At 35.6% G+C, this 13,939-nt stretch overlaps 2 protein-coding genes across 2 annotated transcripts; one reads left to right on the top strand and one right to left on the bottom strand.

Annotated features, from left to right (window-relative positions):
- Window positions 1-27: 27 nt before the first annotated feature.
- Window positions 28-2,850, top strand: LOC122015746. Its single transcript, XM_042572769.1, has 9 exons — window positions 28-642; window positions 711-827; window positions 896-1,112; window positions 1,188-1,620; window positions 1,726-1,825; window positions 1,912-1,971; window positions 2,054-2,137; window positions 2,235-2,342; window positions 2,424-2,850. Exons 1-9 carry the CDS (start codon window positions 595-597, stop codon window positions 2,769-2,771), a joined length of 1,515 nt encoding a protein of 504 aa, XP_042428703.1. The 5' UTR covers window positions 28-594; the 3' UTR covers window positions 2,772-2,850.
- A 925-nt stretch (window positions 2,851-3,775) lies between these two features.
- On the bottom strand, window positions 3,776-5,751 carry LOC122015738 (uncharacterized protein C24B11.05-like). Its single transcript, XM_042572758.1, has 9 exons — window positions 5,577-5,751; window positions 5,332-5,404; window positions 5,178-5,243; window positions 4,990-5,087; window positions 4,864-4,901; window positions 4,684-4,771; window positions 4,320-4,598; window positions 4,162-4,227; window positions 3,776-4,080 (listed from the first exon to the last, which is right to left on the bottom strand). The coding sequence occupies exons 2-9, from the start codon at window positions 5,390-5,392 to the stop codon at window positions 3,916-3,918; spliced, it is 861 nt and encodes a 286-aa protein (XP_042428692.1). The 5' UTR covers window positions 5,393-5,404; window positions 5,577-5,751; the 3' UTR covers window positions 3,776-3,915.
- Window positions 5,752-13,939: the final 8,188 nt, after the last annotated feature.

The raw sequence follows: 13,939 nt of genomic DNA, 5'->3' as shown, positions 1-13,939 counted from the left end.
TGATAGGACAGACTGCATTCTAAACGCAAGGGAGATTTATTTATGCACCATTTAATAAATATGTGGTTTTATTAAAAATAATATATTTTTAAAATACTAATATTCGAAATTAATTAGATGCAGTTAGCAAATGATATACTAAGAAAAATATAATGAGATGGTATCCATATACATAAAAAAAAAAAAAAACAATTCTCTACGTAGATTCGGATTTCTAGTAGCAAATGACTCCGCCACTTTCCTTAATAAATGCCTCCTCTATTCTTCACCTCCAATTCCAACCGCTTCAGCTTTAAATACAGTCATGCCTGCTGTAAAGACACAGAGGTGTTCATGGGAAGAACATGGAACATATCCATTGCACAACTTTTCTTCATTCAATTTGTTCTCTATTTTTATCCTCCTTTTCCCTTTATCCACATACAGGAGTTGCTCTACGATCTTGCCCTTATTTTTGCACCGAAGCTTTTATTAATACCTTTTATATGAACTCACTCGCCTCTGACTTTTCTCTGTGTCACCTCTCGCCATTACTGCGCTGAGTCTCCCAATTTAAGCTGGCTGATTCAGCCTAAGATGACGTGAATTTTTAGGATGGAAGAGAAAAGCAAGCACCAGAAGAGACTTAGCTTGGAGGAAGAGGTGAGTATCAATTGATATCTCAATTGGATACGGATATATGTTAGTGTTGATCAATAGCATGCATTCAGGTCTCCGTGCTGCAAGATGCACTTGATAAGGAACAGAAGCTGAATCAGATCCTACAATGCGCACTCCATGGCGCATTCGTTTGCCATTCGTGCGTCTCTTCATTAGCTCCTCTTCAGGTAGTCTTGATACTCAAACTCGAGTTACGAATGCATCAATCCAATGTTGCCGCGGATGACTTTTGCAGGCGCGGGTGCTTCTGGCAGAGTTGACAATGGTGGAGGAAGAGATCATGATGCTCGAGAGAAAGATTGAGGACTTGAAGATGCGCATCTATCGGGAGAGAAACCAGGAGAGGAGCTCGTTTCGGTGGCAGCAGAGGCACTTCCTTTGCGGTTTGGGAGGCCGGAGAGAGCTCCACAAGCTCCAACCACTACCAGGACTGACCCATGAACAAATGCCAGGTTAGTTGAAGGAGGAAATTGGGGTGAAGAACAAAGAAGACATAGTTTTATGTGATAATTCTTTCACGTGAACAGGTGATGAGTCCGAGAAATTGGCGAGCAACCATGAAACAAACCTTGATCTCTGCCACGCTTCAAGTCCTCAATGCAATAGCAGAGACGAAGAATCCATTATGCCTGAAACACCAAACAGGCTCTCCGAGGAGCTGCTCAAGACCCTGATCGCTATCTTCCAGAAGCTGAGCCAGAGTACAAATCAACTCAATCATGAATCACACAAGCTTCCTAACTCATGCGTGAGTTCAAACAACTTCCACAGCTACAGAAAGACTTCAATTACAACCTCCTCAAAGGACTCAATGCAGAGAGGGGAGTCGTGTGGCGTTCTGGTGCCTGAAAATGAAGGGGAAGGAAAGATGGGACTCAAACACAAGTTTGTCAGTTGCACGAAGGCTTCCCTGGACTTGACTCGCATTGAATTATGCGTTCCGGCATTTGGAAAACTGAGGTAAACTTCAAAGTAATTGAATTCAGCAACTCAAATAAAAATCTCCTGCCAACAATGGAATGCGCAGCAGCTTAATCACACCCACTTCATATCCATGTCTTTCAGGGCATTGACGCACAAGCTCTCTGCTATTAATCCAAGCTTTCTCAGTTACAAGCAAAAGCTTGCATTCTGGATCAACATCTACAACGCTTGCATCATGCATGTACATTAACTGCTCTTAGTTGAACTACTAAAGGAATTAGAAAACCACAAAATATGTGACATACGATAATTGGTGGTTGATTTCAGGCATTTCTACAACATGGTTTTCCTCCCTCACCAGATAAGCTTCTTGCACTGCTAAATAAGGTCTGTCTATATTTTGCTTAGCTTTTCACGTACAGATTCCTTTATATTTTAAGAAAAAAAGTTATATTTGAATGTGATTTAGGCCGCGATAAATGTTGGTGGTGTCATTCTTAATGCTCTGGCTATCGAACATTTCTTGCTGAGGCATTCTCTTGACACTGACCATGTGAGTGAGAAATGAGAATAGCAATATCTATTTCAACGTTCATTTTGTTTTCTTTTCATTTCTTTTAACAAATTGTGTTTTCTGTTGTTGCAAAAAGGAAGTGTTTAATGAAAAAGAGGGACTTCTGATACATGCATATGGACTGGGGTACCCTGAGCCTAACGTGAGATTTGCTCTTTGTAGAGGAAGTTGGTCTTCTCCTGCGGTATAAATAGATGTCTCTGTTTTATATTTAGAAATTCTAACCATGAACACAAATCCAACGTAACCACCTTCTTGTTGGCAGCTGAGAGTGTACACGGCAGAGGATGTGGTGAATGAACTGGAGACAGCCAAAACAGACTACTTGGAAGCTTCAGTGCGCATCACCAGCAAGAAGAAGATCATCCTGCCCAAGCTTCTGCACTGGCACATGAAGGATTTCGCCGACGATTTGGAGTCGCTGCTTGAGTGGATCTACAGCCAACTGCCCGTGTCCGGATCGCTGAAGAGAGTCCTCAAGGAGTGCCTGAGCAGAGACCCAAGGATTCCCCTGCCAAAGTTGGTGCAGATACAGCCACACAGAGCTGACTTCAGGTACTTATTGCCATGGCGAGAAGCTTCCTCCTCCTACTCGATCTCATCTTCGTTCTGAATTGCAAGTTCAAATGAATGCATGGAATTCTGCGGATTAAAAAAAAAATCGATATATTAATTATTATCATCATTATGGAATCATCATTCCATCAAATAATTATAAATTATATTATTCCTCCATAAGTTCTGCTACTTTCAACCATTCAACATAGCTATGACGTGGACGCAATGCGTGTCATACATAGCAACACTGACCTGTCATTAATTGCGAGTATGTGGATGTGAACGCGGTGCTGATCTGGCATCGCACTCGGCAGGTGCCTTTCTCATACATGCTGTTCCAGGGTCAACCATTAACATATTATGCTTCGATTTTTTTTTTTTGAAAAAACGATAATAATAATAATAACTGAGAAAGTTGATAAAATTAATATATATTAATTATTTTTCGATGCTCATCGTCTAACAGAAGAGTCCATTAATCTGGGGATTAATCCTGAATTTTGTGATTAATTATAAATTTGTTTGGAGATAAGATCAGCTACGTTGTTGCTTATATCCATCAGTTTTTTCATTGGAGACATAAAATAAAAAAAGGCCAATAATTAAATCTTCAGATGTGACAGCACGGCAGCTAAAATGATTGGCAAGTAACAATAATTCGGGTGGTGGCAACCACACAGCACGGAATCCAACTCATCGTATAGCGTGAGTGCGAGGGCCGTAGTCCCACGGTGGCCGAGTTATTATCATATGAATCTAAGAATCTAATCTATGCATATAATTCTTTAAAATATAAAATCCCTCCCGTAAAAACTCGATCATCATAATTTATCATGGGCGATAGTAATTAGCCATAGCTGCTGCCTTAATTATCATTCGAGTAAGGACAACACAAAGTAGGTGCTACACGTGTAAGTGGCACGTGGTGCACCCCTTTTAATTTTTGTCCTATATTAATCCAGTGGAGAATAATGGAGGGGCATTTCAGATAATCATCCGCCTTCTCATAAAGTTAAGTACATTCTTTAGTAAATAAGAGAGACACACAAATATTGTAGGTAGACGATAAAGGAGGAAGGATTCATTCTCATCCTTATATCTAATAGATAAATCAAATGTACAATGTCCACAATTATACTTTGCTCGCTCTCTGTCTCTCTCTCTCTTGTTTCGATCGGCTCCATGGAACTAATTTTTAATTAAGCGGTCACAGGTGTCTCCATGGCCACATTGCCGGCGGCGGGGTACAGGACGCCACCGGCGGTGGCCTCCGCCTCCTCCCACAGCTCCGGCAACGCCTCCTTCATGTTGTGGATGCTTTCCAGGGCGTTGTCTGCCCCTTTCACACGGTGTCGAGTACCAACCTGAATTAGCGATCGGCTAATTAATAATACATAATCCGATTTTAACTACCAAATTTAATCCAATATTTAAGCTTAATTTACCAGGACGGTGTGCAGCCCCACGCGCTTCCCGGCTTGGATGTTGCGTACGCTGTCATCGAAGAACACCTGCAAAAAAAAAAATCAAATTTTGAATTGACAATTCTGATGATTTTATGTTTGCGGTGGACGAAAACGAATCAAAATTGAATTTTGCTTACTGTTCTTTGAGGATCGATGTCGGCGATCCGCAAAGCCTGCGCCATGGCTTCCGGCGACGGCTTGCAGAGCACCGGCGTGGGCGGCAGCGCGTCTCCGGCGGCAACGTCCGCCCGGGAGAAGTGCCCGACGATGTCGAAAATTTCGGTTGACTTTTGGATCGAGCAAGACGGCGTCGGCGGATTTAGCGTCTCGAAGCAGATTATTCCCTCGAAGCAGTCTTCGAGTCCCAATTTCTTCAGCCCTTTCAGTGCGTGAGCTTTATCAGCGTTTGTGAAAACCTAAAGTTCGCAGAGGAAACAAAAAAATCAGAATGAAAATAAGTTAAAAAAACATAATTTGACCCAGAAAAATGTTGAATCTTACGAGTTTGCGAATTGGGAGGCTGAGCAAGAGTTGTCTCAGAACAGGATCAGGCTTCAGGTTCTCATAAGGCAGTCTTCCATGAACGAAGCTACAAAAAAAACAGAGACGAAAGAACTACTCAATCTTTTGCTTCAAGGAAAACAAATTTTTTTTCCTGGAAAAAAGAAATTTGAGTCACACCTGTGGTAATGATCATAGTCAAAGTTGTAGCCAATAGCCTGGTGGATTCAAGAACAGAATACTCGAGTTAATTGCTCAAACAATTGACTGTAAATAAATATAACATCATCAAATGATTTGAAATACCCTTAAGCCAGCCATTGTTGTGCCATAATTCCTGTACAGAAGGTTGCCTAATTCTGGCATCTTGCTCTCCTCGATCCCCAATTCCTCCACTAAATAATCTATAAATCGGTGGGAAGTAATAAATAATTCTCTCATCAAAAGAAAAAGGGGTTGCAGAAGAGTAAACGTCAACGGACATCAAATCATACCTCCAATGTTCTTGCAGCAGGAAGCCGCTAAACCAGAGCTGAGTGGGTATAGAGTGTCATCGAGATCTGTAAACAAGAAGTAAATGGAAAATAAATATGACCCAAAGAAAAAGGTTGAGAAAGAGAATGAAAGTTTAAAGCAAGTAATTCTTACCGAAGAGAAGGCAATCGTATTTGGGTTTCTGGACCTGACGATACCGAGCCTCGTATTCCATCTCGATCGATTACTAGTTTCAAGAATCAAAAGGGAAGTGTTACAATTTCATAAAAATCAGGTTTTTATAATTTTTTTTTTCTAGAATAGAAGTAATCTGAGTTCTTTGTTCTTCATTTCCCTTCCGAAACAGAGTCCTCTGTTTGTTTTTTCTTTCTCAAGAGAAAGCAGGAACGGGAGCTTACCAGATTCGAGAACAAGAAGAAGAACAATGCAGTGGAATTCACTGCGAGATCAGAAGAAGAACGAGAAGGAAGAGAAATGAAAAGGTAGCAGAAAAAAGGGAATTTTAGATCTCTGTTCTGGTTCTACGGAACAGAGCAATGAAAAACAGAGGCGAATGGGGAGGAAGAAGGTCGAGAGCCGAGGGCATTATATAGGCGACGAGTCCCTTCTTTAATTGCAGCTTAAGCAGTACGCTTAGGACTAAGCATTACTTAATCACATTCTTAATCGGCGTCGCTAATTAAAAAGGATATTGGAGAACGGGCGGCGACCGCGGTGACAGATGTCGAGTGGTGATTGGTGAAGCGTCAACTTTCGACAATAATCACCACCCTTGCTGTTTATGTTTTTGTTTTTGCATAATTTTTTTTTCAAAAAACAACTTTTAGTTTAAATTAAATAATTCCATTCCAACTGCTCATTCTAATTTTTATAAAATATGAGGAAAATTAATAAAGTCATTTTTTTTATTTATGGATTCATTGTACCACGTCTATCAAGATAAAAGGAAACACAGAATTATTAAATGAACACACAACAAGTTTGAGTATTTTAATTTTTGATAAAAAAATTCAAACATCTAATTTTTACAAAATTTTAATTTTTCTCAAATGACTAAAAATTTCATGCAATTAACATATTCTTCACAAACAAGAATTTGAAGTCGATACTTAATTAGTTATACATTCTTTTTTCCTTCTTGTATTTTTCACAAAAGTAATTTAGATGACTAATTTAATGCTAAGTAAAAAATCATTATTACATAATGATGTTACTTACTATAAAAAATAAAAAATAAAAAATAAAAAATAAAAAATATTTTAGTGTCTATCATTGATGTGGACACTTAAATAGAACCAACATTATTGGAAATAGTATAGTGCATACAATTATTTAATTAAGCATCACGTGGCTTTAAAAAACTACACGATGACTCGGTATTATTTTGACAAATACACACTTTGATTCCAATAAACTACTCATGCATTTTGTCACTTGCTAATAATTTGATGATGACCAAAATGTCTTCACAAAACATGTGACCAATGGTCTCTATTGCACATAATTGATATGTTGTAAAACAAAAATGTACGTAACAATGTAATTATATGTTCCAAATTGTATATATCAATCACGGCATGTCAAATCACGACAGAGCACATTGATTGATTAATTATTGTATTTTTTTTTTAATTTTTTATGCTACTTCATTTATCTTATAAATAGGAGAGTACGTTTGATAAAAATAAAATACAAGATATTTTTTTTCTACAATTCTCTCTTCTTCTACTTATTAAAGTATAACACGTGATGCTCTTTTAAAATATGAACTCATAAATATTCTTATTCTTGGCTCAAAATAACATAAATTTTTAGTTTTATATTTAAGTCTTTAATTTTATATTAATGCTCCTAAAATAACACAATATTTAGATTTAATATTGATATTTTTGAAGTTGTATAAATTCTAAATTTATATTTATGCTCTAAAGAAACATAATTTTTAATTATATATTGATACTTCTGCATAAGCATAACTTTTAATTCTATGTAAATGCTATTGGAATAGCATAACATGAACTTATATTGACTTTTTTTAATTCTATGAAAATTTTTTGGTATCCAAAATTTCAATAGATTTTTATGGATTCTTTTATAATTTCTTGGATAAATTTTAACTAATAAGAGCTCTCCAAAACACTTGGTACAACTTTAAAAATAAAATAAAAAGTCTTCTCCTCACACTTGGATTTTTATCGACTTCAAATAGCCTTAATTTTTTACGAATAAGTCCTTTATCTTCCCACTCCTTGATTTTGATTATCTCTTTGATCTAAAAGATCTTGTCCATGTTCAACCTCTCGGTGGCCTGCATCAACCTCTCAGCATGCATTTCATGCGAAGATGAGAGTCCTCTGAAACACTGTTTTTTGACTTTATAATAGCAAAATTTTCTCACGGCGGCAGGTTACAGGCAGAGAATTTTCTCTAGTTGCTCGTGATGGGAAACAATGAGGAGTGTCATCAAGTGGAGCTTGCGGTGTGTCGAAAAGGAAGAAAATAAACAAAAAATTTGTTTGAGGCAGTCGGTGATGCTTCCGTCGGCTACTTGCGAGCAGGTCAAAGTCGAAGTCAATTTGGACGGTGGCGCTGTGTAAGGGGAGAGAAACTTGAGAAATTAGGTTTTCATATAAAATACATATTAATAAATCAAATTAATTCTCAACTTAATTAATAGATAATTTAATAAAGTCTAATGAAACTAGACCCTAAAAATATTTTATAAAATTTATTTAAATATTAAAATTTCTAAATAAATTTTATATATTTATTTATTTTAATAATATTATTACTAATTAAAGTAATAATATTATTATTAATTTTATTACTAATCAAATTTATTAATTCAATACTTTATTAAAAATTTGACCAAATTGAAGGGTTGACCAACATTTCATAATTTGGATTAAATTTGTAAATAAAAATATTTAAAATTATTATAATATTATTGGATTTAAAATTATATTATTAATTTTTTTTAAAAAAATATAAATTGAAACATTATCCTCTGTTTGTTTTTAGCCAAAATAAGATACAAGTATAAAAAGTTGAAAAAAAAATTATGAACAAATATGCTATTATTATTTTATTAAAAAATAAATTTAATTAGCTATTTTAGGTTTTATTCGAAAGTAAATATCGTGTGAAACCATGACCACCTACGCTTTTCCAAGATTGAATATACTCCCTTAAATCTACAAGTTTCCATAAAATTTATAAATGTATGTAAAAAGCTTGCAAAAAAGTCTATAGAACTCTATGAAATTCTTTTCATAACTATATAAGATTATATAAAAGTCAATACAAATCTATCAACTCCACAAAAATCTATCATTAAAAAAAGTCAATGAAAGTCATTCAATCTCTTGATTGAATACACCCCTCTTAAATTTGAAGCACTTGACCTAATTGGAAAAAAATTATTTGTTATGGATTTTAGATGTCAAGATTCACCTTGTTGCTAAGAGCTTAGGAGATAAAATATAAGATGTAATCCCTACATGATCATGCAAAAGTACTTATTTTCCTTCATCACATCATCAAGCTTGATGATGGATTGAAAGTTGAGTATCTTACTATAAAAGAACCACAAGAACTTTGGAAGAATTTGAAAGAAAGATTTGACCATTAGAGAACTATAGCTCTCCTAAGAGCTCATTATGAATGGATGCATCTCTGCTTCCAAGATTTTAAATTTATAAGCGATTATAACTCATCGCTATTCAAGATTAGCTCCAAATTTACATTTTGTGGAGAGAAAATTACTGATCAAGATTTATTAGAAAAAAAATGGAATATCATTCCATGAAGTGAATGCTAACTCATCTCAAAATCATAAAATTGGGATAAGTCATAGGTGTGGCCAAAGGAAAAATTATTGGCAACAAAATGGTAAAAAACTTAAAACAAGCAACCAGGAAGTCTAACAATGAAGAAGTTAAAGGGAAAAACTCAAAATAATATGAAGATAAGTGTTTTAAATGTGGGATGAAGGGACATTGTTCTCATACCTATCATACAACAAGATATTTTGTGGATCTATACTAAAATTCAATCAAAGAACAAGGAAAATAGAGACAAATTTTGTTAATGATTATGATTTAGTTGACATAACTTATTTGGATGTCTCTAATTTCTTAGCCTAGCCAGATGATAATATTGACCATTTTATTGGTGGTGGTGTGCTAAATAATATGGAATAGTTGTATTTCTATTTCAGTGTTTTTTTCCTTTCTAAGTTTACTTTTGATTTAAGTTGTAAGTGAAGTCTCTAGAAAGTATGGAATAATTATTTTTCAGTCGAGTTACAATGTATTTTCTTTTTTAAAATTTTCTTTTTTTTAAATTATCAATGAGAGTTACTAATTTGGATCTTTATTTAATAATGTGTTTTATTTATAAATCTTGCAAGAAATCATATTGGAATATATTGGAATTATAACTCTTTACTTATACATTTTTTTAAAGATTAATGATGGAATATCAAGATAAATGTCTAGTAGATAGTGGTACAACTCACATCATCTTTCAAAGCAAAAGGTATTTTTTTTGAGTTAACATTAGCTGAAAATAATGTTATAATAATATCGGATGCATAAAAAAATTATTGAAGGTTATGGAAAAGTTAATATTATTTTACAAAATGATACAATCCTATATATTAAAAATGTGCTCTATGCTAGCAAATCTAGTAGAAATTTACTTAGTTTTAAAGACATCCGCTAAAATGGGTATTATATTGAAACATTAAATGAAAATAATATTGAATACTTTTGCATTATATCTATTATATTTGGCCAAAAGCAAATAAAAGAAAGATTGCGTGCACTCCCTTTTGGAATATTTTGTACAACGATGAAAGCAGTTGAGACAAATATAATAACAAACCAGAAGTTTGTTGACAAGCACAATTTCATATGATGGAGTAACCGACTAGGTTATCTTGGGGCAACAATAATACAAAGAATAATACTTAATTCATGTGAACATCCTTTAAAAACCAGAAGATTTTTTTTATATAATAATTTTTCATGTATGTCTTATTCATAAGATAAACTAATTATAAGACATTCTCTCACAAAAGTCAATGTTAAAACTCCGACATTCTTAGAGAGGATTCGTGGGGATATTTGTGGACCTACTATACACCCACCATGTGGACTATTTCGATATTTCATAGTATCGGTTGATGCTTCAACTAGATGGTTACATGTTAGTTTGCTTTCATCTAGAAATATAGTCTTCACTAAACTACTTGAGCAAATTATTAAACTACGAGCTCAATTCCCAGATTACTCAATTAAGGCAATTCATCTTAATAATGTTGCTGAATTTAAATCATAAGCATTTGATGACTATTATATGTTAATCGGAATTTCAATTGAGTATTCAGTTGCCCATGTTCATATATAAAATGGATTAGCAAAATCATTTATTAAATGCTTGTAATTAATTGCTAGACTACTATTCATGAAAATAAAACTTTTATCTTCTATTTGGGGTCATGTCATAACACAATGCATCATTGATTCGTGTAAGACCAACTAATTATCCACCATTACAACTTGTCTATGGTTGAGAACCTGATGTTTCTCTCCTTCGAGTATTTGGTTGTACAGTACAACTCCCTATTCCACCTACACAAAGAATCAAAATAGATCCACAACGTAGATTTTGGATTTACGTGGGATATGATTCACCATCCATTATTAGATATTAGGAGTTGACTTGTTTACTGCAAGATTTGTAAATTGCCACTTTGATGAAATAAAATTTCTAACACTGGTGGGAGGAAATTAAAGTTGTATCTTGAAGAACAATAAACAATTTATTGGAATGAAAAGACTGATAGGACCAAAAGTAGCTAGAGGGGGGGGGGGGTGAATAGCTCGTCGCGTTTGCTCGGTGCTCGGCGTTGCTTGTTCCTTCAAATATGTGCAGCGGAAAATACAGAAACAAACACACAACGCTAACACGGTTGGTTTTACTTGGTATCCACCTCACAAGAGGTGACTAATCCAAGGATCCACACCAACACACACACCCTCCACTAAATAAAACTCTCCTTTATGGTAACTACCAAGGGCGGAGAAGCCCTACAAGACTCAATACAAGAAGAGAGGGAAAGGATACAAGAAATACAAGCTTACAAGCTTACAATGAGTATAAACCCTAACCCTAACTTCTCTTCTTGCCTTTGATCCGCCTCTTGACTTGGAAAGCTTCCAAGATCCTTCAAGAACTGGCGATCTGATCTTTGAGAGCGCTGTGGAGGAGCTGGCGAGTAATCTGGAGTGAATTGGAGAAGCGATGTCGCAGCCATCACACGCCTGCAGCTATAAACGACGCCAACGGTCGGATCCCGATCGATTCGAATGTTCCCAATCGATCGGGGAGGCTTTGGATCGATCCACGGATCGATCCAGAGCGCCTCTGTGCTCGCTGGATCGATCCAGCGCTTATCGCGCGAAGCAGCCGCGTCCCAATCGATCCACTGATCGATTGGGACCTCTGGATCGATCCACGGATCGATCCAGAGGCTCTCTGTTCGCTGGGACAGGTCTGGATCGATCCACTGATCGATCCAGCACTTGATTTTTGTCCAAAACCAAGTCCCAAACCTCCCAAACCAACATCCGGTCAACCTTGACCTGTTGGTATGTCATGCCTAGCATCTAGTCACTCCTTTGACCTGCTAGGACTCCCTTACCAAGTGTCCGGTCAATCCCTTTGACCCACTTGGACTTTTCTCTGTGCCAAGTATCCGGTCAATCCCTTTGACCTACTTGGACTTTTCTTTCATGCCAAGTATCCAGTCAATCCTTTGACCTACTTGGACTTCTCAGCACCAGATGTCCGATCATCCTTGATCCATCTGGATTTTCCCTTGCCTGGCTTCACTCACCAGGGCTTTCACCTAGCTTCACTCACTAGGGTTTTCCATCTGCCTAGCTTCACTCACTAGGACTTTCACCTGGCTTCACTCACCAGGATTTTCACCTGACTTCACTCACCAGGATTTCCATCTGCCTAGCTTCACTCACTAGGACTTTCACCTGGCTTCACTCACCAGGATTTCCATCTGCCTAGCTTCACTCACTAGGACTTTCACCTAGCTTCACTCACTAGGGTTTTCCATTTTGCCTAACATCCCAGTTAGGACTTCCCAGTCAAGTATCCAGTCAACCTTGACCTACTTGACTCTTCTTCAATCAATATCTTATTGTCAAACATCTAAACCCAAACCAAGACTCAGCTTGGTTACCCAGGTCAACCTTGACCTGAGGGATATTGCACCAACAAAGACATTATCTCATTTTGATCCCCACAATAATCAATGTGAGCAAGAAGTGGAAAGAATCGTTCACTTGTAAAGAATTATAAATCAATTGTCTGATGCTTTTGTTAATACAAAAAATGTGACAAAGTCATACATACAAGTAGAGAATACTCCAGTAAAAATTGATGTCCCTATAAGACCATCAATTACTCTACCTACATATGTATTTAAAATACGCTAAAAGCATGATTTATCAATTGGATCAAAAGACACTGTACTTCCGAAAAGAAAAGTACAAGAAAAGGAAGAATCAAAAGCTCCAAAAGAAGCAATTTTAGATGATACAATAAGAGGAATCAATTGAACCACATGTGGATAATGTTGTTCCTAAAGAATTACAGTTACATGAAAATATTGAGATTTCAATAAATTATTTGATGTCTCATAAAATATGGGATCGAAACAATACAATCATTGATGATATTTTCGTTCTCAATGTGAATATCGTGTAAGGTGATGAAGATCCCGAACCATAATCTGTCAAAGATTGTAAAGAAAGAAATGACTATCCAAAATGAAAAGTGGCTATACAGACTGAACAAAAATATCTAGAGAAACGTAAAGTCTTTGGGTCTGTAGTTCGAGCATCTAAAGATGTAATCTCAACAGGATATAAATGAGTGTTTGTATAAAAAAAGAATGAAAATGGTAAAATTATGAGATAAAAGCCAGACTTGTAGTTCAAGGTTTCTCACAGAGACCTGAAATCGATTATAAGGAAATATATTTACTTGTGATGAATGTCACTACTTTTTGATTTTTGATTAGTATAATTGTATCAGAAAAAATGGACATGCGACTTATGGATGTGGTCACTCATATCTATATGGTTCACTCGATAGTGATATATACATGAAAATTCCTGAAGGATTCAAACCACTAGAAGAAAATGATGTAACCCCCAAAACTATGTTCTCAATAAAGTTGCAAAAATTATTATATGGATTAAAGTAATCAAGACGCATGTGGTACAATTGTCTAAGTGAATACTTATTACAAAAAGGTTATACAAATAATACTATTTGTCTGTATATTTTTATAAAAAAGATGGAAGAAAGTTTTGCAATTGTGGCAGTATATGTCGATAATTTAAATCTTATAGGGACTACCAAAAAACTAAACAAGACTACAAATTATTTAAAAAGTGAATTTGAGATGAAAGACTTAGGAAAGATAAAATTTTATCTAGGATTGTAAATTGAATATTTACCAGAAGGAATATTTGTTCATCAATCCTCATACACAAAAGGTTACTAAAACACTTCTATATAGATAAAGCACATCTATTGCCTTCACCAACAGTTGTTTGATTACTTCATACTAAGAAAAATCTTTTTCATCCACTCGAAGATGGAGAAAACATCCTTGATCAAGAAGTACCATATCTTAGTGCAATTGAAGCATTATCATACCTCGCCAATT

Source organism: Zingiber officinale, chromosome 1A (genome assembly GCF_018446385.1).
Source record: "Zingiber officinale cultivar Zhangliang chromosome 1A, Zo_v1.1, whole genome shotgun sequence".
NCBI lineage: Eukaryota > Viridiplantae > Streptophyta > Magnoliopsida > Zingiberales > Zingiberaceae > Zingiber > Zingiber officinale.
Note: the sequence above shows the minus strand (reverse complement) of the source record. Positions and strands in the feature narration are given on the sequence as shown.

Bases quoted from the DNA above. Each gene is read 5' to 3' on its own strand.
- LOC122015746 (XM_042572769.1), top strand. From the start codon at position 595: ATGGAAGAGAAAAGCAAGCACCAGAAGAGACTTAGCTTGGAGGAAGAG. The intron at 643-710 runs GTGAGTATCAAT...GCATGCATTCAG, and splicing joins GACTTAGCTTGGAGGAAGAG to GTCTCCGTGCTGCAAGATGC. The intron at 1,972-2,053 runs GTCTGTCTATAT...AATGTGATTTAG, and splicing joins TTCTTGCACTGCTAAATAAG to GCCGCGATAAATGTTGGTGG.
- LOC122015738 (XM_042572758.1), bottom strand. From the start codon at position 5,392: ATGGAATACGAGGCTCGGTATCGTCAGGTCCAGAAACCCAAATACGAT. The intron at 4,599-4,683 runs GTAAGATTCAAC...TGCGAACTTTAG, and splicing joins GCCTCCCAATTCGCAAACTC to GTTTTCACAAACGCTGATAA. The intron at 4,228-4,319 runs GTAAGCAAAATT...TTTTTTTTGCAG, and splicing joins ACATCGATCCTCAAAGAACA to GTGTTCTTCGATGACAGCGT.